The sequence below is a fragment of the Nicrophorus vespilloides genome, unplaced genomic scaffold, assembly GCF_001412225.1.
Source record: "Nicrophorus vespilloides isolate i.1.1-1 unplaced genomic scaffold, Nicve_v1.0, whole genome shotgun sequence".
Taxonomy (NCBI): domain Eukaryota; kingdom Metazoa; phylum Arthropoda; class Insecta; order Coleoptera; family Silphidae; genus Nicrophorus; species Nicrophorus vespilloides.
This window is the reverse complement of record NW_017099972.1, coordinates 127,585-148,713: the sequence shown is the minus strand read 5'-3', so window position 1 is coordinate 148,713 and position 21,129 is coordinate 127,585. Positions and strand designations below refer to the sequence as shown.

At 35.5% G+C, this 21,129-nt stretch overlaps 6 protein-coding genes across 12 annotated transcripts; 3 read left to right on the top strand and 3 right to left on the bottom strand.

Annotated features, from left to right (window-relative positions):
* Positions 1-598: 598 nt before the first annotated feature.
* Positions 599-4,375, bottom strand: LOC108566445 (isocitrate dehydrogenase [NADP] cytoplasmic-like). The gene is made up of 7 exons (XM_017926319.1): positions 3,813-4,375; positions 2,503-2,656; positions 2,328-2,434; positions 1,747-1,946; positions 1,450-1,688; positions 1,141-1,392; positions 599-1,083 (listed from the first exon to the last, which is right to left on the bottom strand). The coding sequence occupies exons 1-7, from the start codon at positions 3,916-3,918 to the stop codon at positions 765-767; spliced, it is 1,377 nt and encodes a 458-aa protein (XP_017781808.1). The 5' UTR covers positions 3,919-4,375; the 3' UTR covers positions 599-764.
* A 2,484-nt stretch (positions 4,376-6,859) lies between these two features.
* LOC108566443 (solute carrier family 25 member 35-like) lies at positions 6,860-11,019 on the bottom strand. Its single transcript, XM_017926318.1, has 4 exons — positions 10,395-11,019; positions 9,301-9,786; positions 8,888-9,113; positions 6,860-8,049 (listed from the first exon to the last, which is right to left on the bottom strand). Exons 2-4 carry the CDS (start codon positions 9,781-9,783, stop codon positions 7,844-7,846), a joined length of 915 nt encoding a protein of 304 aa, XP_017781807.1. The 5' UTR covers positions 9,784-9,786; positions 10,395-11,019; the 3' UTR covers positions 6,860-7,843.
* A 387-nt stretch (positions 11,020-11,406) lies between these two features.
* On the top strand, positions 11,407-13,013 carry LOC108566436 (testis-specific serine/threonine-protein kinase 1-like). The gene is made up of 6 exons (XM_017926305.1): positions 11,407-11,820; positions 11,878-12,071; positions 12,126-12,290; positions 12,346-12,553; positions 12,610-12,803; positions 12,862-13,013. Exons 1-6 carry the CDS (start codon positions 11,782-11,784, stop codon positions 12,968-12,970), a joined length of 909 nt encoding a protein of 302 aa, XP_017781794.1. The 5' UTR covers positions 11,407-11,781; the 3' UTR covers positions 12,971-13,013.
* A 133-nt stretch (positions 13,014-13,146) lies between these two features.
* LOC108566434 lies at positions 13,147-14,721 on the top strand. The gene is made up of 6 exons (XM_017926302.1): positions 13,147-13,409; positions 13,467-13,532; positions 13,584-13,981; positions 14,087-14,305; positions 14,359-14,489; positions 14,548-14,721. The coding sequence occupies exons 1-6, from the start codon at positions 13,239-13,241 to the stop codon at positions 14,703-14,705; spliced, it is 1,143 nt and encodes a 380-aa protein (XP_017781791.1). The 5' UTR covers positions 13,147-13,238; the 3' UTR covers positions 14,706-14,721.
* Positions 14,715-16,713, bottom strand: LOC108566435 (inositol-pentakisphosphate 2-kinase). 2 transcript variants are annotated; one of them, XM_017926303.1, is made up of 4 exons: positions 16,334-16,713; positions 15,469-15,647; positions 15,348-15,424; positions 14,715-15,285 (listed from the first exon to the last, which is right to left on the bottom strand). In XM_017926303.1, exons 1-4 carry the CDS (start codon positions 16,626-16,628, stop codon positions 14,730-14,732), a joined length of 1,107 nt encoding a protein of 368 aa, XP_017781792.1. In that variant the 5' UTR covers positions 16,629-16,713; the 3' UTR covers positions 14,715-14,729. The 2 variants fall into 2 exon arrangements, with proteins under 2 accessions (XP_017781792.1, XP_017781793.1); XM_017926304.1 differs by having other exon boundaries at positions 15,348-15,406; positions 16,334-16,712.
* LOC108566432 (transmembrane GTPase Marf) lies at positions 16,465-21,103 on the top strand. Of its 6 annotated transcripts, XM_017926298.1 has the most exons (9): positions 17,121-17,258; positions 17,351-17,392; positions 17,549-17,882; positions 17,944-18,164; positions 18,221-18,520; positions 18,576-18,683; positions 18,858-18,878; positions 19,131-19,417; positions 19,483-21,103. In XM_017926298.1, exons 3-9 carry the CDS (start codon positions 17,663-17,665, stop codon positions 20,645-20,647), a joined length of 2,322 nt encoding a protein of 773 aa, XP_017781787.1. In that variant the 5' UTR covers positions 17,121-17,258; positions 17,351-17,392; positions 17,549-17,662; the 3' UTR covers positions 20,648-21,103. The 6 variants fall into 6 exon arrangements, with proteins under 6 accessions (XP_017781788.1, XP_017781785.1, XP_017781786.1 ...); XM_017926299.1 differs by lacking the exons at positions 17,121-17,258; positions 17,351-17,392 and adding an exon at positions 16,465-16,534; XM_017926296.1 differs by lacking the exons at positions 17,121-17,258; positions 17,351-17,392 and adding an exon at positions 16,815-16,995.
* Positions 21,104-21,129: the final 26 nt, after the last annotated feature.

Below are 21,129 nucleotides of genomic sequence, written 5' to 3'. Positions count from 1 at the left end.
TCTCTGCACAAATCGCACAGAATCAAATAATTCTTATCAATTTTCTGCATCCTCTTGAATCCAACATAAGCTAGATACACGTGATTGAAGTAGAAGAAGGCGTCGAGGAATGAGACTGCTTCGATTAGGGTTTCATTCAAAGCGTTTGCCATCATCGTAAAAGATCTTTTCTCGTGGACGATCATGTTGATGGCAAACAAAATCGCGAAGATTGCAAACAAGAACACGCACTGAAACAATCGTAGACGACGCAATAATTTCATTTCATCCTTCCCTTGAAAACGCATCAACTTGCTTAAAACACTTTTCACTTTACGCTTCTGCCTTTGCCTCGACAAGATTTGCACGCAAATGATGAAGATCGTCAAAGTGGCGTTGCCTAAATAAATGTAATTCGTCAAAGACAACTTTCCGTTTTCCGCAAGAAAGTTGAGAATCGAGGTGTATATACGTACGTACCCGGAGAAGAAAACGAAGGATGTTAATATAATTAACATGTAAATTTGATCGTTCTTCTCGAGTGGTTGTACGCAGAATATCTTTGAGATTATTTGCAGAGCGTCGTCGAACATTTCGGGTGCAATGAAGAAGTTGAAGATTTGAAAAATAATATTATATTTATTTGCTTACAAACTAAGTTTACGAAGCATCGCAATTTCCGGTGCGTAACGGAAATTGGATTTTCAAATACGCTCGCTTATCCATAATACAGTGGTATAAATAATAAATAGTACAAAAAAAAATAAAATAATAATCGATCACAATTAGTTTGCCGTTTGGGCGACTTCCCTGGGGAAGATCTTGGTGATGTTCAGCTCGAGTTTGCGGGCGATCACATCGATGAATTCGTTCGTGGTGATCGTGTCCGATTCCTTGTATCCATCCGCTCCGTAAACGCTGTAAGCCAAGTCTCTGGTCAAATTGCCCTCCTCGACGACCGCGATGGAACACTGCTCCAGAAGCTCAGCGAATTCCAGAAGGTTGTAGTTGCAATCAAGCTTGGCGCGATGATGAAGACCGCGGCTCCAAGCGAAGATCGAAGATATCGGATTCGTGGAAGTCTGTTTACCTTTCAAGTGTCTCCTGAAGATCATATAGAAATTAATTGCAATTCATTTAAGAGTAGTTTCGTTATATTACTTGTAGTGTTTGGTGACGCTTCCGTGCGCTGGTTCTGTTAGAATCGTCTTTCCGTCGTGCGATTTTAAGCTGTGCATCATCATAGCCATGGAACCGAAACCTTGACCGACGACGTCGGAGAGGATGTCACCGTCGTAACTCTTCAGAGCCCACACGAATCCTCCGGAAGATTTGATGGCGCAAGCAGCCATATCGTCGATTAATCGGTGTTCGTAAGTTAAGTTGGCCTTATCCATCAACCTCTTGTATTTGCTGAAATTATGATGTTTAAGGTAAACGCTTGTGGCTTGGATTGATGCGCTTTCTCACCTCAAGTATAAGTCTTGGAAGACGCTGTAGAACATCGCGTCGTACTGCTTCAAGTGCGTGTACTTTGAAGAGAAGATTAGCGGCAATTCGCGCTCCAAGGCCATTTGGAAGCAGGCCTCGGCGAACGACTGAATACTGTCCAGAGTGTTGTACGTGAGCATCGCGACTCCTTTACCATCGAAATCCTTAACATCGTAATTGTGATGCTCCCCAGTTCTAGTAGTGTAAACTAACGAGACCTGAAAACGTTAACAATACCATTTAGTAACGTACATTTAAATCTCTTTTTATCATTACCCTTCCGGGTTTATCGATGACTATATCCTTGCCGGCGTACTGATCCCCGAACGTGTGTCTGCAGATGATGATCGGTTTCGTCCATTTCGGCACGAACTTGTTCACGTTGCTGCAGATGATCGACTCCCTGAACTGGGTGCCGTTCAGGGCGTTCCTGATCATCGTGTTCGGACTGGGCCAGATCTGCTTCAGCTTGTATTCTGCAAACGTAAAATGGAATCAATAAAACAGCGAATGCTGCGGAACGGGTTCCGGCCGTTCGTTGATCCTTTACACGCGCAAGAAGAGAAGTAAGAGAAGAAGAAGAAGGAGGAAGATAAACGCAAACGCGATTCACCAAAGTATAACAAGTCGTCTCTGGGTGGTGTTGTTGATGGTTACGTGCACAAAAGCACACGGCATAGGAAAACCCTTGACACACATCAACGCTCATACAAAAGGAATATGCGTTCACACTTCTCTCTTTCTCTGTGTTTCGCTCTTTCGGAAGAGGCTACGGGCTTCGAGTCACGTAACCCAGCCGAAAACAATAAATAGAAGCGGAGGAGCTTTCAGTTCACGGACTCATATTAGTTCAGTACCTTTCGATTTTTCCTCATCTGGTGTTATTGTCGAACACTTTATGCCCACGTTGTACTTGAGGATCGCAGCCGTCGCTTCCGCCACAACCTCGTTTCCTGTTGCATTTCTAACAGAACAACAAAACAACAACAATCAATTAAATGTCTCAATAATCTAAACGCTATTATAAATTACCTGTTTGCCAAGCTGCAGTCGTAATAGTCTCTCTCCAGATTCACATAAGGAATGATCAGTTTCTGCTTAATCTTGTCGAAGACGATCTTCGACATCTCATCTCCTCCTATCTCCACTATCGGCTTCTGCACAATTATCTTCGATTTCGTCGTATCTACATCAAACGATAAAAAAAAATAATCAATTTCTTTATGCAATTTCTAACACAATATTTCACTTCGTTATTAATGATAATTTAACAAGTTTATGTAATTGTTAACATTCATTATTCATTGATGTTGTAATAAAAACAATACATTTCTTGATCAATGATTTTCACTACTATTCTAATTGGAACAAAACACTTATTACGACTCATTAAACAGCAAAAGAATTTAAAGAGAGAGAAAAAAACGCACATTCTTTACAGTACATTCTATCCTCCAAGATATGTTATTAAATCCTAAAATTAATTATTTTCTTTTCGTACTTTCTAATTAATATAATTATTACATAAAAAAAACAACAATTTTATTCTGTCCTAAATATGACGTGTTTTATTTTTATATTTATTTAACAATTCAATTTTAAAAGTAAATTTTAGTTTTCACATCAAATTTAAAATTTTTGAAAATTTTGTAAAAAATTATTTAATTTCAAACATTGTTTTATTAATAAAACAATTCAATTAATTGATTACAAATTATTTGTTGTGATCTTTCATTATGAACCATGCGTTTTTTTTTAATAATTTAACAATATTGTTGATCAATAATGATTGTTTTCCAATTATTTCAAAAACAATTACCAGTATCAAATTATCTAATAATTGCATATTCTTCGCAGCATGAAAAGCATATAATTAAAAACACGTTCGTTCTATCGAAGATATTATCATTATTAACATAAATCAATGTAAAAAATAATTCAATTAAATATTATTTTTTGTTGTTTTCGGACTTTCTAAAAACTATTGCGTTTCATTTATTATTTAAATTATAATACAAATTGTTTATTTTCTTTTTCTGCATGTAATTTATAATAAGAATATTTACGAATAATTTGTCTAAAGTTCAGTTGTTTTTAATTGCATGATTTTTTTTTTAATTATATAAGTTGTTTTTTTTTTGTACAATGTATTTTATAAAAATTGTGTTAGAAATTTTTATTTTCGTAAAATAAAACTTTGTGAAAACAAACTTATTAATTCTATTGAAAATCGACGAAGTGAAGAAGTAAAACAGTGTGCATTTATTAATTATTTGTTAAATCTATAGAAATGTATTGAATTATAGTAAAAAAAATTGTAAAATTGTAATGGAAAAACTTACATTTTCTGTTGAATGTCGGCGAAATGGAGACCAGGATCTTAGTTTGTCTCTTGGAGATGCTTGTAACGTGCACGTTCAAACGTGCCAAACTCTTGGACATCAGCATTCTTTCGGTTATTTTCCGTTAATTACAGAAGTGAGAAGAAAAACCAAGTACGAATTTGATCCAATTGAAGAAACAATTTGCTTCAATCAGTAGCAATATACTTTTGTGTGTGTATGTGTGTTTTCTCTGAGTGCTCGGGTGCAGCGATGCGCGTCTGCTCGGAACGGGATCTGACTGTGGTCTACTCGATGTGCTCGCTCCTCCGTTCATAAACGAGCGTGGAAAAGAGGCGAATGCGATGGAACTACTAACAAAACAAACAACAACAAACAAAACAACATCAACAACAAAAGCGACACCACGAGATCATCACGTTGCGGGAGAACCTCGTCCTCCTCCTCCTTCTCACCCTTCTTTGTCCAAACGAGAAAACGGGTCAACATTTATAAATAGATTTTGTTAATGTTATTTACTATTCCGCACAGGCCTTATTCCAGACAAATATTGTATTATTTGCTTTAGACATTCTCAGGGAGTTGATCAACTCCCAGCCTACTGCAATTGTCATTCAAATACACACTTGCAATAAATTACAGCCAAGAACAAAGCAACTTGATTATCGATTTTAAAACGCATTATTGTCTACGAATCATTAAAAAAAATTGATAAAATAACATAAATTTCATCAAAAATATTTTAATTATGAAAATTATTAATCAATATTCGAATTATCATATAAAATCTATTTATTTGATTGACTTGAAAATGCGTTCAAATAGTATTTTAAGACTTGAACTTTCTGGTAATCTTAGCAAACACAACCTTCGATCCGCTATTTTTATTTTCCGTGTAGATAAAAAAAAACAAAAATATAGTTGACAAATGAAGTGCAATTAGAATTATTTTTTTTTTTTTGATAATAATTATTTTGAAATCTGATTTTGAAATACACACAAAAAAAAGTTGTTGTTTATCGAAATGTACTTTTAACCTTTACATGACATTGTCAATAGTCAATGCAAATAATAATTTGTTTTAAGCTAAATAAGACATTACAACAACTTGACAATTGTCACACTTTATTATAATGGATATTAATTAATTAATCGATGAACACTGAAAATGTGACAGAAATAGCTTTATAATTATTAAAAAAACAAATTCAATCAATATAAATAATATTTTGTCTTGACTTTTCACACGATAATTAAAAAATGTCAACTAATGTCAACTAATGTCAACTAATTTCAACTAATGTCAACTAATGTCAACTAATGTCAACTAATGTCAACTAATGTCAACTAATGTCAACTAATGTCAACTAATTCAATATAAATAATATTTTGTCTTGACTTTTCACACGATAATTAAAAATGTCAATTAATGTCAACTAATTTCAACTAAAGTCAATTAATGTCAACTAATGTCAATTAATGTCAACTAATGTCAATGAATGTCAACTAATATCAACTAATTTGAACCAATTTCAACTAATTTCAAGTTGAATGTCAACTAATGTCAACTAAAGTTAACTAATGTCAACTAATGTCAACTAATGTCAACTAATGTCAACTAATGTCAACGAATTTCAACTAATGTCAACTAATTTCAACGAAAATTATTATCTATCAATGTGGAAACCATTGAAATAAATTTTGTTATAACCTAAATAAGACATTACAAAAACTTGTCAATTGTGACACATTATTATTGGATATTAATTAATTAATCGATAAGAAAGGTGACAGAAATAGGGTTATAATAATTAAAAAAACAAATTCAATCAATATAAATAATATTTTGTCTTGACTTTTCACACGATAATTAAAAATGTCAATTAATGTCAACTAATTTCAACTAAAGTCAATAATGTCAACTAATGTCAATTAATGTCAACTAATGTCAATGAATGTCAACTAATATCAACTAATTTGAACCAATTTCAACTAATTTCAAGTTGAATGTCAACTAATGTCAACTAAAGTTAACTAATGTTAACTAATGTCAACTAATGTCAATTAATGTCAACTAATGTTAACTAATGTCAACTAATTTCAACGAAAATTATTATCTATCAATGTGTAAACCCTTGAAATAAATTTTGTTATAACCTAAACAAGACATTACAAAAACTTGTCAATTGTCACACATTATTATTGGATATTATTTAATTAATCAATAAGAAAGGTGACAGAAATAGGGTTAAAATTAAAAAAAAGAACAAATATAAATAATATTTCGTTTTGACTTTTCACACGATAATTAAAAAATGTCAACTGTTAAAATTACATCTGAAATGAATTAACGGTAGCTGTCGAAATTGTGCTTGACACAAGCTAAGTGAAGGGAATGGAGGTTTAAAAGAAGAAGAAAAAATGAATCAATTAATGTCAATCAATGCAATTCGTATTTTGTTTAACACTTAAAACGACCTTACAAAAATAATTATCTATAAATATTTCAACATAATTACACTCGAAATATATAAATAAACAAAATTAAAAAAAAACACAATATTCAAGTATACTCGAAATAAATAGTCGATGCAAATAATATTTTGTTTTTAACCAAAACACGTTATCACAAAAATTGACAACATTACGTCAATATTCAATTAATGCAAATAATATGTTGTTATTCAACAAAAAAATGTCATTAGAAAAATTGTCAAACTGTCAGAAATAAATGAATGAATTTAAATGTCAGTCAATGCAAACAATATATTTTGTTTCAAACAAAACACAACAATACAACAATTGTCAACAGAATTACATTCGAAATAAATTTACATTTGATTGAATGCAAATAATATTTGCGAACAGATTTGGACTTTGATCTGACCGAAAAAAATATGGCCTTCTCTGCCTGCGCAATTTCAGCGATAACGGAATTCAAATATAGCTACATTTCCTGCAGACATTCTTGCATTTATCAATAATACCAAAAACAAGAAAAAAATATACAGAATTATTGCTGCGTCCGACAAAATTATATAGTTTGGAAAGTACTTGAATCTGTAAATGTACAAATATGTGAATTTTCTGTGTGAAAAAAATAAAATTATTGACCTTATTCCGTTTAATTATCATCGGATTGATAAAACGGATTGCGTGTCGATTGTTTTAATTCACAAACGCAAGGTCTAACGACCCGTACCCCGTTTCCACGAGATTTCCAAACGAGATTCCAATTGGAAAAAGCAAAAATCCACATGCAACATGTAAACCTTGGAAACGACATGAAATTAATTGTAATTACTTCAGTTCTATCATTGGATTTGTGTAAATAAATATATGTACGAGTCTCATATAATTAAATGTATCTAAAGACTCGATGCAATGCGAACGCCGAGTCCAAAGTGCGAAAAAGCGCTATAGTTTTGTGCGTATAAAGCCGGACGTGTGTTTATTATAAACACAATATGTATATATATATATCTCTTTTGCGGTTACGTCATTTGCGAAACTCAGCGCCGTTGTTCAATTAAAGACAAGAACAACAACAACAACAAAAAGTAATGCCATAATGAGATTGAACAGGAAAACCGAGTGCGCGATAAGAAAATGATCGCAAACCGAATGGGGTTTTCGAACTCGTTGCATAATTGTTGCAGCAAACGTACATACGTACAGATACGCACACTGCGCGGTATTCAATTATTTTTCAGGTTGTGCAACCTCCAGTGTATCCCAATCTTGCATCACCGATCAAAGTTTCATATTTTAAACAAAAGGAAGATTTTTCCCAATTCGAACAACAGAAAAATTTCAAAACTAAATTTAGAAGAAAAAAAACAACAATTTTTTTTATACACTATGTTATCTCGCAGTTATTTAATATACATTTTTTGTTTTATCAATGCAAAGACGTCATAGAAACGTTAACGTAAACAAATTTTTTTAAAGACTTTTACTCTCTTTTGTTTTTCAATTTGTTCTCAATTGTTTCACTAGAAAAGAAAGACTAAACCTAAAGACAGCGGTGATCACATCTTCTGCTGCATCTGGTAGGAGTCGTAATAGCTCTTCAGTTGGTCCCAGAAGACCAGTGTTAGGACCGTGTGAGGACCTAACCGGAAGTAGCATGCGCCCAAACCTTTGTAGAAACCTAGGAAACCTTCGGATCTTTGGATTTTCAGAACGCAATCCAGATAATTGTTGTACAACAATCCCTTTCCCTTTGCGTCTACACCTAAACAAAACAAAAATAGAATCAAAATTAGTTAATAATTACTTAATTACTACTGTAAATTTGATTTAGTTAAAATGAATTTGCTTTATAAAGCAGACCGCATGTTTCGCACTTTACAAACGATTTTATTGGATTGATGAAAACAGAAAAAAAAATGAATTTCTTTGAAATTCTAAATCGATAGACTGGTTTTACGGTAAAAGAATAAAAAAAATACATCCCATTCGATTGGCAATAACATTATACCTGTCTGAAGAATAATAATATATTGTTTTAAAATACGCTTTGATGAATTTCAAATCTTGAAAAGGAATTGACTTTAAGATTAGCTCGGATGTTGGGTAGATACTACAGATTTCGGTTACCAACCGTTCGTTCTTATGCATTTGCAAATTGCGTAATTCTCTCGCTGATTTTATTTTATTTTTTTTATATGTTCACTCGTTTATTTCCTCGTGGTGCTCTCATGTGTTAATGACTTTTTTCCACTTGAGATGACCTTTGCAACAAGAGCAGAGCACATGAAACCATTCTTAATTCGCGCTGGTGTGCACGCACTTAAAACCTGATCGCAGCGTGCATTAAAAAACAAAAGAGCGAACGCCGCAAACAATACACATACACAACAATCAATTATTAATGATTTCCAATTTACAATTCATAACGATGAAATCAATTAACGAAGCGCCGCGGTCATTTAAATTTCCTATTTTATCGTTGTTTTCCTTTAATGTCTTGTTCTGCTGCTTCTAGACTGTGCGTAATTGCAGAATAATTTTGCTTAGAAAGCTGCGCAAATCTTTGTTTCCTTTTCTTTTGTTTTTTTTTTCTTTCGTACCTTGATTGTAGAGTCTGGTTGAGATCAGATCGAAGGGCGTCATGACGACGGCGACGACAATGCCTCCGACCATGCTCGCGGCGAAGGTCGAGGACAAGGGTTTGCCCTTAAAGAAGTCGTAGTTTGCGAGCCAAACCTTGCAGTAGTTGAACGAGGTCAGTTGAGCCGTCGACCCGAAGAAAGCTCTCGGAATCGCGGCGGACGCCCCCCTGAACAAACCTGTAACCTGCGGAAAACAAAAACAAATAACAAACTCATTAACAAGTATAATTAATAATACCGCTTCCTCCTCACAGAAATAGCGCAGTTCTTAAGAAACTTATATTGTGTTATAGGCAACCAAACTAGCATTAATTTAAATTCAAAAATCTTAATTTAAATTATGTATTAGTATGCTACATAATAGAACTTACACCATGACTCTTGAAGATATTAGCGAATCCTTGAACCATGCCTCCATGTTGGTGTTGGTGTCCAAAAGCGATTTCTTTGGCAGCGTTCGCTTGCAGATGCGTCTTGATGAGGTAAAGAGGACTTCCGATGATGGCGCCGACGCCACCGCAGACGCCACCAGCAATCACAGTCCTGTAGAATACGATCTTGCCCTTTTCGTCGGTCATGAAACCGCGATTTGCTAACGTTTGATAGGAACCTAAACGGAAACCGTTGAGGAAGAGCTGGAACCAGAGGGCAGGAACCAATCCAGCCTGCAGTGCCAAAATGCCATCGTGCTTCGCTATTACGTAACCAGCGTGAAAGACGTTTCTGTAATGCACGGCGTGTTTACCGCGCGCGTTCAACTCTCCCTGCAACTGCATCCGCACTTTCATCACTTCCAAAGGATTCGTGAAGAAACCCGCACAGACTGCAGCTAAACCACCAACTCCGAATTCCATTATCTGAAAATTAATAAATGCTCTTTAAAAACTCCAATTCGTACAAGATTCAAAGTGGATTTCCTTTAAATACAACCTTCGAAAAGCAACATCTTCAAATTGCCTTCAATAATTAGCAAGGACAATACAAAATTTAAATACGAAGGTAATATTATTTACTTAAAATATAAAAAAAAATCTTGTTATTCATAAAACTCTAATTGGATTATCTTTAAGTAAATATCGAATTGAAGGTTTTCATGACACATAAAAGAAATTCCTAAATTATTATTTCTTTGATTAATGTCAACATTGTTTGGATTAGTTTGAACTTTATTTGATTCGAATTCAGGTCAAATCTAATTAGTTTATCTCTAAGCAAACATTAAAATCATATAATTGAATTAATTAAACTTTGATTAATTTAAATCTATATTGTACATTATGTTGCCTATGTTATTAGAACACGTGCCTTGGCATTGATCTTGAATGCATAAAATAGTACGTTAATTCGAATAGATTAGAAACGTCACAATTGCTAAACAAAAGATAAACTTGATTAAAAAATAATAATAATCAATACGCCATAATCTCTGTATATTACACAATTAAAACTATACAAAATTACTTACGTTTTTTTATTGATATTCTTTCAGGAGGCACCAGCAACTATATGATTCTTTCAATTTGTTTGAAATGAATGCATGAACTATGTCTTCAGATTGCAAGATGACATTTTGTAAACTTTATTTTACTAATTTTTTTGTGTGCTAAACAGAATTGTAGCGTTTCTGTTTCAGTTAGGAGCGCGAATGTAGCGGACCAAAATAAAATTGTATAACTACTATGTTTCTGACGTAATTCGCTGTCTCGTGTAGTCATTCATTCATCCCGTAAAACTGATTGAGACGATTCCGTTACGATTGTTACCGTCGATATGAGAAACACGAACTGAACTCTTTTATTCACGCCAAAAAAAAAAATAATATTTTTGTTACAGAATTGCCGCACTTGAGTTGAATTTTATTTTACTTGCGTGCGTACTCCGCCAAGGACGACATCGTTTTCGAAATTAAATAATGAGCCCGTTTTCCTCTCCGATTTAATCCGATTTCAACGGCGACCCTGCTCTTCCCAAATCCGCTTATTATTGCTTATTATCAGTTTGCTAATGATATTAAGAATACGTTCTGTGCAAATACAGCGTATTTGCTTAGCTCTGCACCTCGATTACCGAGCTTAGTTAACTAAATTGCTATTCACGTGCATTTGCATTGTAATTTTTATAAATGATGTAATCGCATATTCTAGAATAATTAATTAGTATTGAAACCAGTTCAAAGATTATTATTACTTATCAATTACTTAAGTATAATCAATAGTCATTTGTAGTAAGTAGTTAGCTATAAGTAATAATTCAAAAGCCTTTAGAATTTCGATTAATTATGCAATATTTACTAAATTATTCACAGTTAATTTAACTAAAGTAAACAATGATTGTTTACAAATCAAACATTCGTTGGAATTGCTCGTTCTTGTCATTATTTCAAATTTGAATTTTGACGCATTGAAAATGACAGCATCTGTCGCAAGAAATTCAAAAATTCGTATTTCCATTACTCTTTAAATGAAATAATCCGCGATTCATGCAGATGCGAATAAATAAACTCAAGTAATTGCATAATTAAGGCACATTAAGATCAGGTTAATTAAAGAATTACAACGATTGTTTGCAAATCAAGCAATCTTTGATATTGTTTGTTGTCATTATTTCAAATTTGAATAGTTATGAGAATTTTGTTTTTCTTCTGACGCGTGGAAAATGTCAGCCTGTCTCGCAAGAAATCAAGAAATTCGTAGTCCCTTTCCGGTTTAAATCAATAATCCGCGTTTCCCGCACCAAAAAAAAATAAACAAATAAACGCAATTGAACAAGAAATACGCACGCACCAGTAAATCCAAGGAATCGCGCCTAGTGTAATTTTGCAAGTTAATTGTAATTGAGAAGTGAACTGAAACATGTCAAAATTCAACAAGAAAATGAGGTACGGCAGTGAGGTGAGTTAAATTCAAAATTTCACCTATTTCAGTGTGTTGATGATTTTTTTTTTGTAGCACGGGACTCACCGTGAGATTCTTCGCAACATGGGATACACACTTGGGAAGACTATCGGGGAAGGGACTTACAGCAAGGTGTGCGTGGCTAACCTCTTCACGGAGGAAATCAACGCGAAGGTGGCTTGCAAGATCATTCACAAGAAGATGGCAGGAAGCGAATTCATCAAAAAGTTTCTGCCACGAGAACTCAGGTTTTTGTTTAACAATTAAACTCATTTCGATAGTTCTAAATGATTATTGTTTAGAATTATAAAAAATCTGCAACATCCGAACATCGTGCGCGTCTTCAACATCATCGACCTGCACGACGCTATATACATAATCATGGATTATTGTCGCAACGGGGATCTTCTGGAGTTCATACGAGAGTCGGGGCCGTTGGATGAAGAGCTTTCTCGTATTTTCTTTAGGTTCTCAATGGTATTCATTGATGGAAACAAGCAATAATCTTATATTTTCCATCAGGCAAATCGTAGATGCAGTTGATTATTTGCACGACTTGGAGATAGCACATCGCGATTTAAAGTGCGAGAACATCTTAATCTCCAACAACAACGTGATCAAATTGGGTGACTTTGGTTTCGCAAGATGCTGCGTAGATGGGAACGGAGATTGCCTTCTCTCTGATACTTTCTGCGGATCCGCAGCTTATGCAGCGCCCGAAATCATTCAAGTGAAATTGCTTCACAACCGAAAGTAATGAAATGATTACTAAACTCTTTGTTTTAGGGTATACCTTATTATCCAAAGATGTACGACATCTGGGCTTTGGGTTGTATCCTTTACATAATGATATCTGCAACCATGCCTTTCGATGATTCCAACGTTAAAAAGATGCTTCGGATCCAGCTGAACCGATCGCTGTGCATGGCCGCCTTTAAAAACTGGAAGAAACACTGCATCCATTTGAAGAATCTCATCGCGTAATTTTTCGTAAATCTCACATGAACCCAAATAATCCTATTTGTAAATGTTTATTAGGTGTCTTTTGGAGCCGGACGTTGCTCGGAGAGCAACGATAAGGCAGGTGGTAAATTGCATGTGGCTGCAGGAGAAGTGCAACAAGCTGACCCATCCTTGCGATTACTAGTATTCCTTTAACTTTGTCTGTGTTCGTTACTCTGTGATAGTTTGTACCAAGCGAAAAAATAAATAAAAATGCAATGATTATATGCTCAGCGCGCTCAGATTTTTGTGGCGGTTTATCGATGAGCGAGCGCACTTGTTATCGTTATCTCGGAAGTGAAAATATTTTTATTAAAAATACGAAAACCGAAAGGTGGTGATAATATTTAGTAAATACTTTGACCGAGTCCACTTGCGTAACGCCCGTTTTGTGGGCGAAATAAAAAAAAAACATGTTCGGGCTGTACGAAATTGTTGTGTTGTTTTCATCGATTTTAACTGTGATTCTTGTCAAGAAGTTTACGGAAGAGAAGTCGCCGTCCATCTGCAATGTCTACAAGAGATGCGACGCCTTTTACTGGCCCAAATTCGTCATCTTCTACTGCATTTTCACGCTACTCAAGGTAATTACATATATAAATATATATATAAACGTTTAATTTATATTAACTACTTTTTAGTTAATAAATTTCCAAAAGCAATACAAGCATTTCGACAAAGCTCAACGGTTACCAAAGACTTCAAAAGTAAGCTTAAACTTAAATAGTTATGTTTTTTTAGTAATTGTGATTTCTTAGGCATTCGATGAGGTTTCTTTTAGTTGTTCCAATAATTCTGGTGAATTCATCGTGTGCGATGTATCTAGAAGGGGTGATTCTTCTGTTGATGGAATGATGGCAATTAAATTGAAAAATTCGCGTTTACTTCGAACCAACTTGAAAAGTGCTTCATCTAACGATAGTTTCAAGGTTGAAGGTATCAAAGTGTGCCCAGTGGAGCAGGGAAAGAAGTGGAAAATTATATACGATGGTCAGATGAAAGATGATGCAGGAAAAATGCTTCCTTGCAAAATAGATTTGGATTATTCATCGGATTATCCCTTGTTTAGCTACGAGAAACATGCTAACAGTGTATTGTTTGCGGATTCATTGGCCCGAGAAGACTGGAGCTTGAATTACTTTAAGAACTTGCAATTGTACGTATTTAATTGTTTTATTCGTTAAAGACTTAAGTCTATTTTAAATTGTTTAATTAATTTAATAGTAATTGAAATTTAATTAACACATTTAATTAATTTTAGTTTGCATCAGACGCACTACGAACAGCATGGTGATGTTAGAGGTGTAATTAGGATCGGCGATAAAACAGAGAACGTCTCTCTTAACGCGTTAAGAGATCACAGTTTCGGAAAACAAAGAGATTGGAGCCAATTCCACCGTTACGTTTTGCATTACATAAACGTTGATAACGGTGACAAGATTTCTGTTGGCTCAATTTCCATGCCGATTGCCTTTTCCAAGTAAATACTTAAAGAATAATTGAGTATCAATTATAATCATTAATCATTTTTAGCTTAAGCGTGGGTCACGTCTTTGAAGCTAAAACTGGTAAGATGCAGTCCATATCCAAAAGCGATTTCAAGTTGTACCAACACGGAGAAGACGGTGTCCCACCAAAGGATTACGCTTTCACTATCAAACTTGGTTCGTGAAGAGGAATTATTTGTGTAATGAGATTTAATAATTGTTTGTTTTTCTTTAGGAAAAGTCACTTATGTAATCGAAGTGGAAGTGGAGGAAGGATTTGAGTATTATAGAGGTAACAATGAGGTGAAGATGATTGAGAACTCGTGCAAATTCAGAGTGAATGGAAGACGGGCATGGGGTTCCATCGAGTGGCTTTACAGACATGTAGAATAAAATAGTTTTACGTAAACTTTTATTTTATTTCGGATACAAATCGAAGATTTTAACATCAAATAGGATTTTCCTGCCGTTCGAACTCTGGATCAAATGTCGCTTTGGTGCGGTTATCTTTTTAAGCTGTTTAGTGAAGGTCAACATCACGGAACAATCTTTAACGATTTTTCCGAGCACTTTACAAATGATCGGACAATTTAATTTGTAGCTTTCGAGATCCAAGCAGTTCTCATTGAAGTCCTTCAGGCATTTCCCGACGTAATCGAAGTTATCTGGCACGTTTCCAGCGTTAGTCAGATAATAGGACTGGTATTTCAGTATCTTCTTTAGTACGCATCCCTTTGGAAGGCCATCCGATGAGTCTATTGATTCTTGGACATCTTCCAGATTAGCAAGCAGCATCTGGCAGATTGCGTTCTTGAAATCTTCGCGGTTTTGGAATGTTTCGTTAATGACACTATCGAACGCTATAATCTCGTGGTTCTCTGAATACACAAGTTGTCCGTTTTTGTAGACTTGAAAATTGTTCTGCGGATTTTCGATTAGGTCCTCGATGGATTCCAACATTAGTTTAAACTCTCTATAAAAAAAAGAGCAATATTTGCTAAGTTAATATTATGGATCTTTGGAAAGTCACCTTACCCGGAGAATATTTTTTTCGGGCAATAATTCGTAGGACTTTTGATATTTCCTTGGTTCAGCTGAAATTTCTCATCTGTCTATCTGTTCATTGTATAACTTTGCCTGGTTTTTTTTTGTATACCTTTAATATCTGTTTTTGACAAAACAAGCAGTTCTCTTCGCTCTGCACTCCGAACTTGGGTTTGATCTCGACGGCATATACATCGTCATCATCCACGAATCTGTCTAAGCCCTCTTCGAAACAGGTGTAGTCCTGACATAGGATCGCATTGTGGCTTAATGTTTTGTGCATCCGATGAGCTGCAAGCAAAACGAGAGGAAAATCTGAAAGAGTTTTAACGCTATTTATATATTTTATCATAAATTTTAGACGGACACAATAAGCGAAACAGAATTTAAAATAAGGAACAATAATTTTGTCTATACGGCTGACGATGGTAGATGTCTTCGACACTTCTCCAGACGTTTCATTTTCACGCACAGCTCCTTCTTGAAGTTCTTAACGCACATCTCCGCACTGCGTTTCTCCTCCTTCAGCTTATTAATCTCGTCCCGAATCTTGTTCTGGCACTCTCTGACCGCTTGCTCCTGGACCAACCGTTCAATGTCCTTCTCGCTCTCCTCTATCTTCTGATCGATGCACGTTATCTCTCCTAAATACTTCTCCACCACCTTCTCCAGACGCACCTTCATCTCCTCCAAACATATCAACCTCTTCGACGCCTTCTCCAGCTTCTTTTCCATTATGCGTCTTCACACAAAAGATAAATGCAATAAAGAAAAAACCTTGAGCAGCATCATCTAAACAAAAAAACTTACTGTGCCAAGCATAGAAAGATGGTGCATTTTAATACATTTATACAGTGTTACAATTTTGGTATCCGCTTCAAATGAAATATATCAAAATTTTGAGTGACATCTATATTTATAAAATAAGTGAGAATCACCAAGGCCAAGTTTAATAAATGAACAAATGCTAAAATTACCTGGCCTCAATCCATCCAGTTGACTCTTGAAACTCATCAGATCATCTAAGAATTCAACCCTCTCAATGCGTGTTACATAAATGCCAAACAAGTGTTTCATTATCTTATTTTGAAACGCTATTGACTTCAGGAAGCTTTCAGAAGCATCTCCTGCTTCCTGTGGATTCTGCTTTTTAAATATCAAAACCTTCCTTAAACTGGGTAAAGACAATGCAAGATGAGCATTCCCTTCTCCACGATATAACCAATTCTCGCTATATTTAATACCATCGCATTCAAAATTTAATTTTTCCATTGTACATATAAGTAACAAAAATAATAATCAAGAGATAGCCTAAAACTCTTAAACGTCAAACTGACAGTGGTAGATTACATATGAGTGTATTGTTGGTTGCCAATATTATGTATTAGTTCGAGCTTTTTGGCGCTGATTCTCAAATTGTACATAAGGTTGCATATAGACCGCAACGAAATGTGAATTAGGCATTTACGTAAAAATCTTATAATAATTAAAAGACCATTTATATATCCTATTATTAACCTATCCACATGTCTTTATTTTATCATTCGAATTGAACCACGTTTTGTGAGATAAACACATATAAAGTTTGACAACTGTAGACAAAAACTAAGGATTACATAATCGATAATTAAAGTCACAAGTAAGTTGAACCTTTGGGCGCGGAGCGAAAGCCCCAATTCCGAAGATAACAACCATTATTATTAGCCCATATATAAAGTCATCTAGTCTAGTAAGTGGAATCGATCAGGTTGGAGTTTTTTTCAGATTATAGATCAGTGTGCGGCGCAAATTTGACGTCTGTGCTAAAGCTAAAATTATCTACGACTTATTTTATGCGTTTTACATTTGGAAAAGTACTATTAATAACGTGAGAAAAAGCAAAGAATCGTCTTATAGAATCCGGTGAGTTTTATGGACGAAATACGAAATTGCATCTAAAACGTATTGAAGTAGACCAACAAAAGAAAATATCTGTTGTTTGTTTTTGAGGTTAGATCTGCAGATGCATAGCAGGAATGAGTCTTCGAAACGAGCAGGTTTCTTTATTAGTTATTAAAAATCACAGAGAACCCCAAGCCTACGAACATTAAGCTTTAGATATACATTCTCCTTAGTGCCTGCTTCATTTATTTATTTATTATTTTTGTTGTGTGTATTTGTATATTATTTATTTACTTTCATATTTGTTTCAGTTTATTCCTCACTTTTGTTGAGCTGCATGTGCACTAGAGGCTAGTATTGATGTGATTGCTAGTGAGAGAGCAAGTTGATAGATTGAAAGGAATTGTGTGAGAGGAGGGTGTGTGATGGCTGCTTTCATGAATCGCACCATGTCAATGATGGCAGGCGATGGCCCCCATAACCGTGGCCCGATGTCGTTGGCAGATCACCGACAGATGGGAGGTCGTGGGGCCGGCGCACCTGAGAACTCGCCTTTGCAGATTTTCGTCAAGGCCAAGAAGAAAATCAATGACATCTTCGTGGAGATCGAGGATTACGTTAAGGATGCCGTCAATTACATGCACGGTTGGTTCATTTGCGTTTCCAACATTTCTATATTTCGATTGATTTGTTGTCGATTTTCTAGAGATTGAAAAGGAGCAGCAGATCCTGGACGAGAAGAGCGTGAGGCAAGCTGAGGAGTTCGTGCAGAAGGTGCACGGGATCAAAGATGTATTGGCCAGGGATCACATGAAGGTCGCCTTTTTCGGGCGCACTTCAAACGGAAAAAGCTCGGTCATCAATGCCATGCTGAGGGACAAAATCTTGCCTAGCGGCATAGGACATACTACAAATTGTTTTTTGCAAGTAAATTGAGCTGCGACGACGATTGGACGCAAATCATCTGCTTCGGTTATTTATAGGTTGAAGGATCTCCATCCGATGAAGCTTATCTTGTGCTGGAAGGTTCTGATCAACATTGCTCTGTTGAATCTGTAGCCTCGTTAGCTCATGCTCTTTGCAAAGAGAAGCTAAAAGAGTCTGAGATGGTGAGGGTATATTGGCCACGAAATAGATGTCTTCTGTTGAGGGATGACGTCGTCTTCGTAGACTCGCCAGGCGTTGATGTCACTCCCAACTTGGACGAATGGATTGATAAGCACTGCTTGGATGCGGATGTTTTTGTTTTGGTCGCCAACGCTGAATCAACTCTGATGGTCACAGTAAGTTTAACAGATATCTTACTTAGACTTGTTACAAATTATGATTGAATTTTAGGAAAAGAATTTCTTCCATAAAGTCTCAACGAAATTATCGAAGCCGAACATTTTCATATTGAACAACCGATGGGATGCGTCCGCATCTGAGCCCGAATTTTTGGATCAAGTGAGTAAATAAAAGGGACAAGAAATCCAAAAAAAAAAAAACATACACATTGGCTTCAATTGCATTTGCATTTCAATTAACTACATTGCTCAATAATTCAAACACACTACTTTGCATTATGCTTCATTCCTAACTTTCCATAAATGATTTTTTGTTTGTCTCATGTTTTTAAAGCAATGCGATGAGCAAGCCGGGGTGAGTTTACGTTGACTATGTTTTAATAATTGTCACGTTAATAATACAACTAGTAAAACATTTTAATTTACAATTATTATCAAAGTAATTGATTGTTTGTATTTCCGATATGAACGTAATGAAAATACATCAAACTCTAAATTGTACTTGATTTGCTAGTTGTTTTATTATTAATGTGATATGTTGATATATAGTATTTGAATAGTTTATTTGTAAAATGTGATTTTTGAATTTGTATTTTTGTTTAATTAGGTCAGGAAGCAACATCAGGAGCGCGCTGTCGATTTCCTCGTGAAGGAGTTGAAGGTTTGTACGCCGGATGAAGCTCGTGAAAGAATATTCTTTATATCGGCTAAGGAAGCTTTACTGGCTAGACTCGCTGAACAAGGTCAAAGTCCAACCGCGACTCTGGCCGAAGGTTTCCAAAGCAGATATTTTGAATTCCAAGATTTTGAAAGAAAATTCGAGGAGTGCATTAGTAAGTCGGCAGTGAAAACCAAATTTGAGCAACACTCGCAACGTGGCAAATATATTGCCAGGTAAAATTTCAAATAAAATTAATCTTGTTATATGTATTTTACATGTTTGCTTTTTATGTTTACAGCGAATTGAGGGATGTACTGGATCGTTTATACTTGGATGCACAACACTTGAGAGATGATAAATTGCTGCAGCGCAAGGAGCTACACGACAAAGTAAACTATACGGAGCAACAGTTGATGGTCATCACGCAGGAGATGAAGCAGAAGATCCATCACATGGTGGAGGATGTGGAGCAGAGAGTATCCAAGGCTTTAAGCGAGGAGATTAGACGTTTAAGTAATTTGGTGGATGAGTTCAATTTGCCTTTCCATCCAGAACCTTTGGTTCTGAACGTATACAAAAAGGAGTTGCATTTGCACGTCGAGGCTGGACTGGGTTCTAACCTGAGAGCGCGCTTATCAACTGCTTTAGCTTTAAACATGGAGGCCAGTCAAAGGGAAATGTGCGTACGTATGGAGGTTTTGATTCCGGAAAACATGAGAACCGGTGCGAATTTCGTATTCCCGCGCAGGCAGCCGTTCGAGATATTGTACAGATTGAATTGTGATAATCTTTGCGCCGATTTCCACGAGGATCTAGAGTTCAGATTTTCATGGGGTATCACTGCAATGATTCAAAGGTTCGGCGGTAGCGGAAACAACTTCTTGGCTTTGAAGAATAAGAGGGAAAGTCCCCAAAACTCTCTACTTCCTACCACGCCTTCGGAGATGGATGGTCGTTTATACTATGGATCTAACGTAGAAGATTGGTCCATTCTAAGCAGGATTGCTATGGCAAGCATCAGTTCGCAAGGCACTATGGGCGGCCTTTTGGTTGCCGGTTTCTTGATGAAGACTGTTGGATGGAGGATCATTGCAGTAACTGGTGCCGTATACTCATGTCTGTATTTGTACGAGCGCCTGACCTGGACAAATAAGGCTAAGGAAAAGAACTTCAAGAAGCAATACGTAAATCACGCGACGCGTAAATTGAAGATGATCGTTGACCTGACGTCGGCGAATTGCAGTCATCAAGTACAACAAGAGTTGAGCGGAACCTTCGCCAGGTTATGCCATTTAGTTGATGAGTCCACCAACGATATGGACAAGAAACTGAAGGAACTTGAAGTACAAGTCGGCAGCCTGGATAACGCGAGCACAAGGGCCAAAGTCCTGAGGAACAAAGCGAATTACTTAACACACGAATTGGAGCTGTTCGAGGACGGCTACCTGAAGATGCATCAATGATGCTACTAGCATGTTTCTTCTTAATTTTCATCTTCTTGCAAATAGTTTATTTTTACTTTTTTTTTTATTGTATATTTATTTGATTTCTTCAATTTTATTTTAGGAATAAAATGTGATGTATAAACTGTTTCCTTTCAAAGTGAAATACGAATGTCTGGCACCGTTATACTTTGTTAGCAACAAAAAAAATAATCAAGATTTTATGATTTAGTTTTACACTTTTGTTCGCGTTGTTAGTCGACATTAGAGGAACTCTATTTGTATGTGTGTACTAACTACTACTGATGAGGGACACGGATTGTAGAAAGATGATTAGAATGATTGGAAATGTAAGAAAATGCGAGAAAAAAAATATGAATACGAAGAAAAGAAAATCATCTCTCTTCTGAATATTAACTACGGTGCATCAGTGGAGATGAAGATTTTTTTTTTGTTAGCTGTAAATAATAATTGTTTATATAAAAAAATATATATAAAAAAGA

Bases quoted from the DNA above. Each gene is read 5' to 3' on its own strand.
- LOC108566445 (XM_017926319.1), bottom strand. From the start codon at position 3,918: ATGCTGATGTCCAAGAGTTTGGCACGTTTGAACGTGCACGTTACAAGC. The intron at 1,947-2,327 runs GTACTGAACTAA...TTACGTTTGCAG, and splicing joins AGATGAGGAAAAATCGAAAG to AATACAAGCTGAAGCAGATC. The intron at 1,689-1,746 runs GTAATGATAAAA...TAACGTTTTCAG, and splicing joins TCATCGATAAACCCGGAAGG to GTCTCGTTAGTTTACACTAC.
- LOC108566443 (XM_017926318.1), bottom strand. From the start codon at position 9,783: ATGGAATTCGGAGTTGGTGGTTTAGCTGCAGTCTGTGCGGGTTTCTTC. The intron at 9,114-9,300 runs GTAAGTTCTATT...TGTTTTCCGCAG, and splicing joins ATATCTTCAAGAGTCATGGT to GTTACAGGTTTGTTCAGGGG. The intron at 8,050-8,887 runs GTACGAAAGAAA...TGTTTTGTTTAG, and splicing joins AACCAGACTCTACAATCAAG to GTGTAGACGCAAAGGGAAAG.
- LOC108566436 (XM_017926305.1), top strand. From the start codon at position 11,782: ATGTCAAAATTCAACAAGAAAATGAGGTACGGCAGTGAG. The intron at 12,072-12,125 runs GTTTTTGTTTAA...ATTATTGTTTAG, and splicing joins TTTCTGCCACGAGAACTCAG to AATTATAAAAAATCTGCAAC. The intron at 12,291-12,345 runs GTTCTCAATGGT...ATTTTCCATCAG, and splicing joins CTTTCTCGTATTTTCTTTAG to GCAAATCGTAGATGCAGTTG.
- LOC108566434 (XM_017926302.1), top strand. From the start codon at position 13,239: ATGTTCGGGCTGTACGAAATTGTTGTGTTGTTTTCATCGATTTTAACT. The intron at 13,410-13,466 runs GTAATTACATAT...ACTACTTTTTAG, and splicing joins GCATTTTCACGCTACTCAAG to TTAATAAATTTCCAAAAGCA. The intron at 14,490-14,547 runs GTTCGTGAAGAG...GTTTTTCTTTAG, and splicing joins CGCTTTCACTATCAAACTTG to GAAAAGTCACTTATGTAATC.
- LOC108566435 (XM_017926303.1), bottom strand. From the start codon at position 16,628: ATGGAAAAATTAAATTTTGAATGCGATGGTATTAAATATAGCGAGAAT. The intron at 15,648-16,333 runs GTAATTTTAGCA...TTTTGCTTGCAG, and splicing joins ACTGGATGGATTGAGGCCAG to CTCATCGGATGCACAAAACA. The intron at 15,425-15,468 runs GTATACAAAAAA...ATGAACAGATAG, and splicing joins GTCAAAAACAGATATTAAAG to ACAGATGAGAAATTTCAGCT.
- LOC108566432 (XM_017926299.1), top strand. From the start codon at position 17,663: ATGGCTGCTTTCATGAATCGCACCATGTCAATGATGGCAGGCGATGGC. The intron at 17,883-17,943 runs GTTGGTTCATTT...TCGATTTTCTAG, and splicing joins TGCCGTCAATTACATGCACG to AGATTGAAAAGGAGCAGCAG. The intron at 18,165-18,220 runs GTAAATTGAGCT...GGTTATTTATAG, and splicing joins CTACAAATTGTTTTTTGCAA to GTTGAAGGATCTCCATCCGA.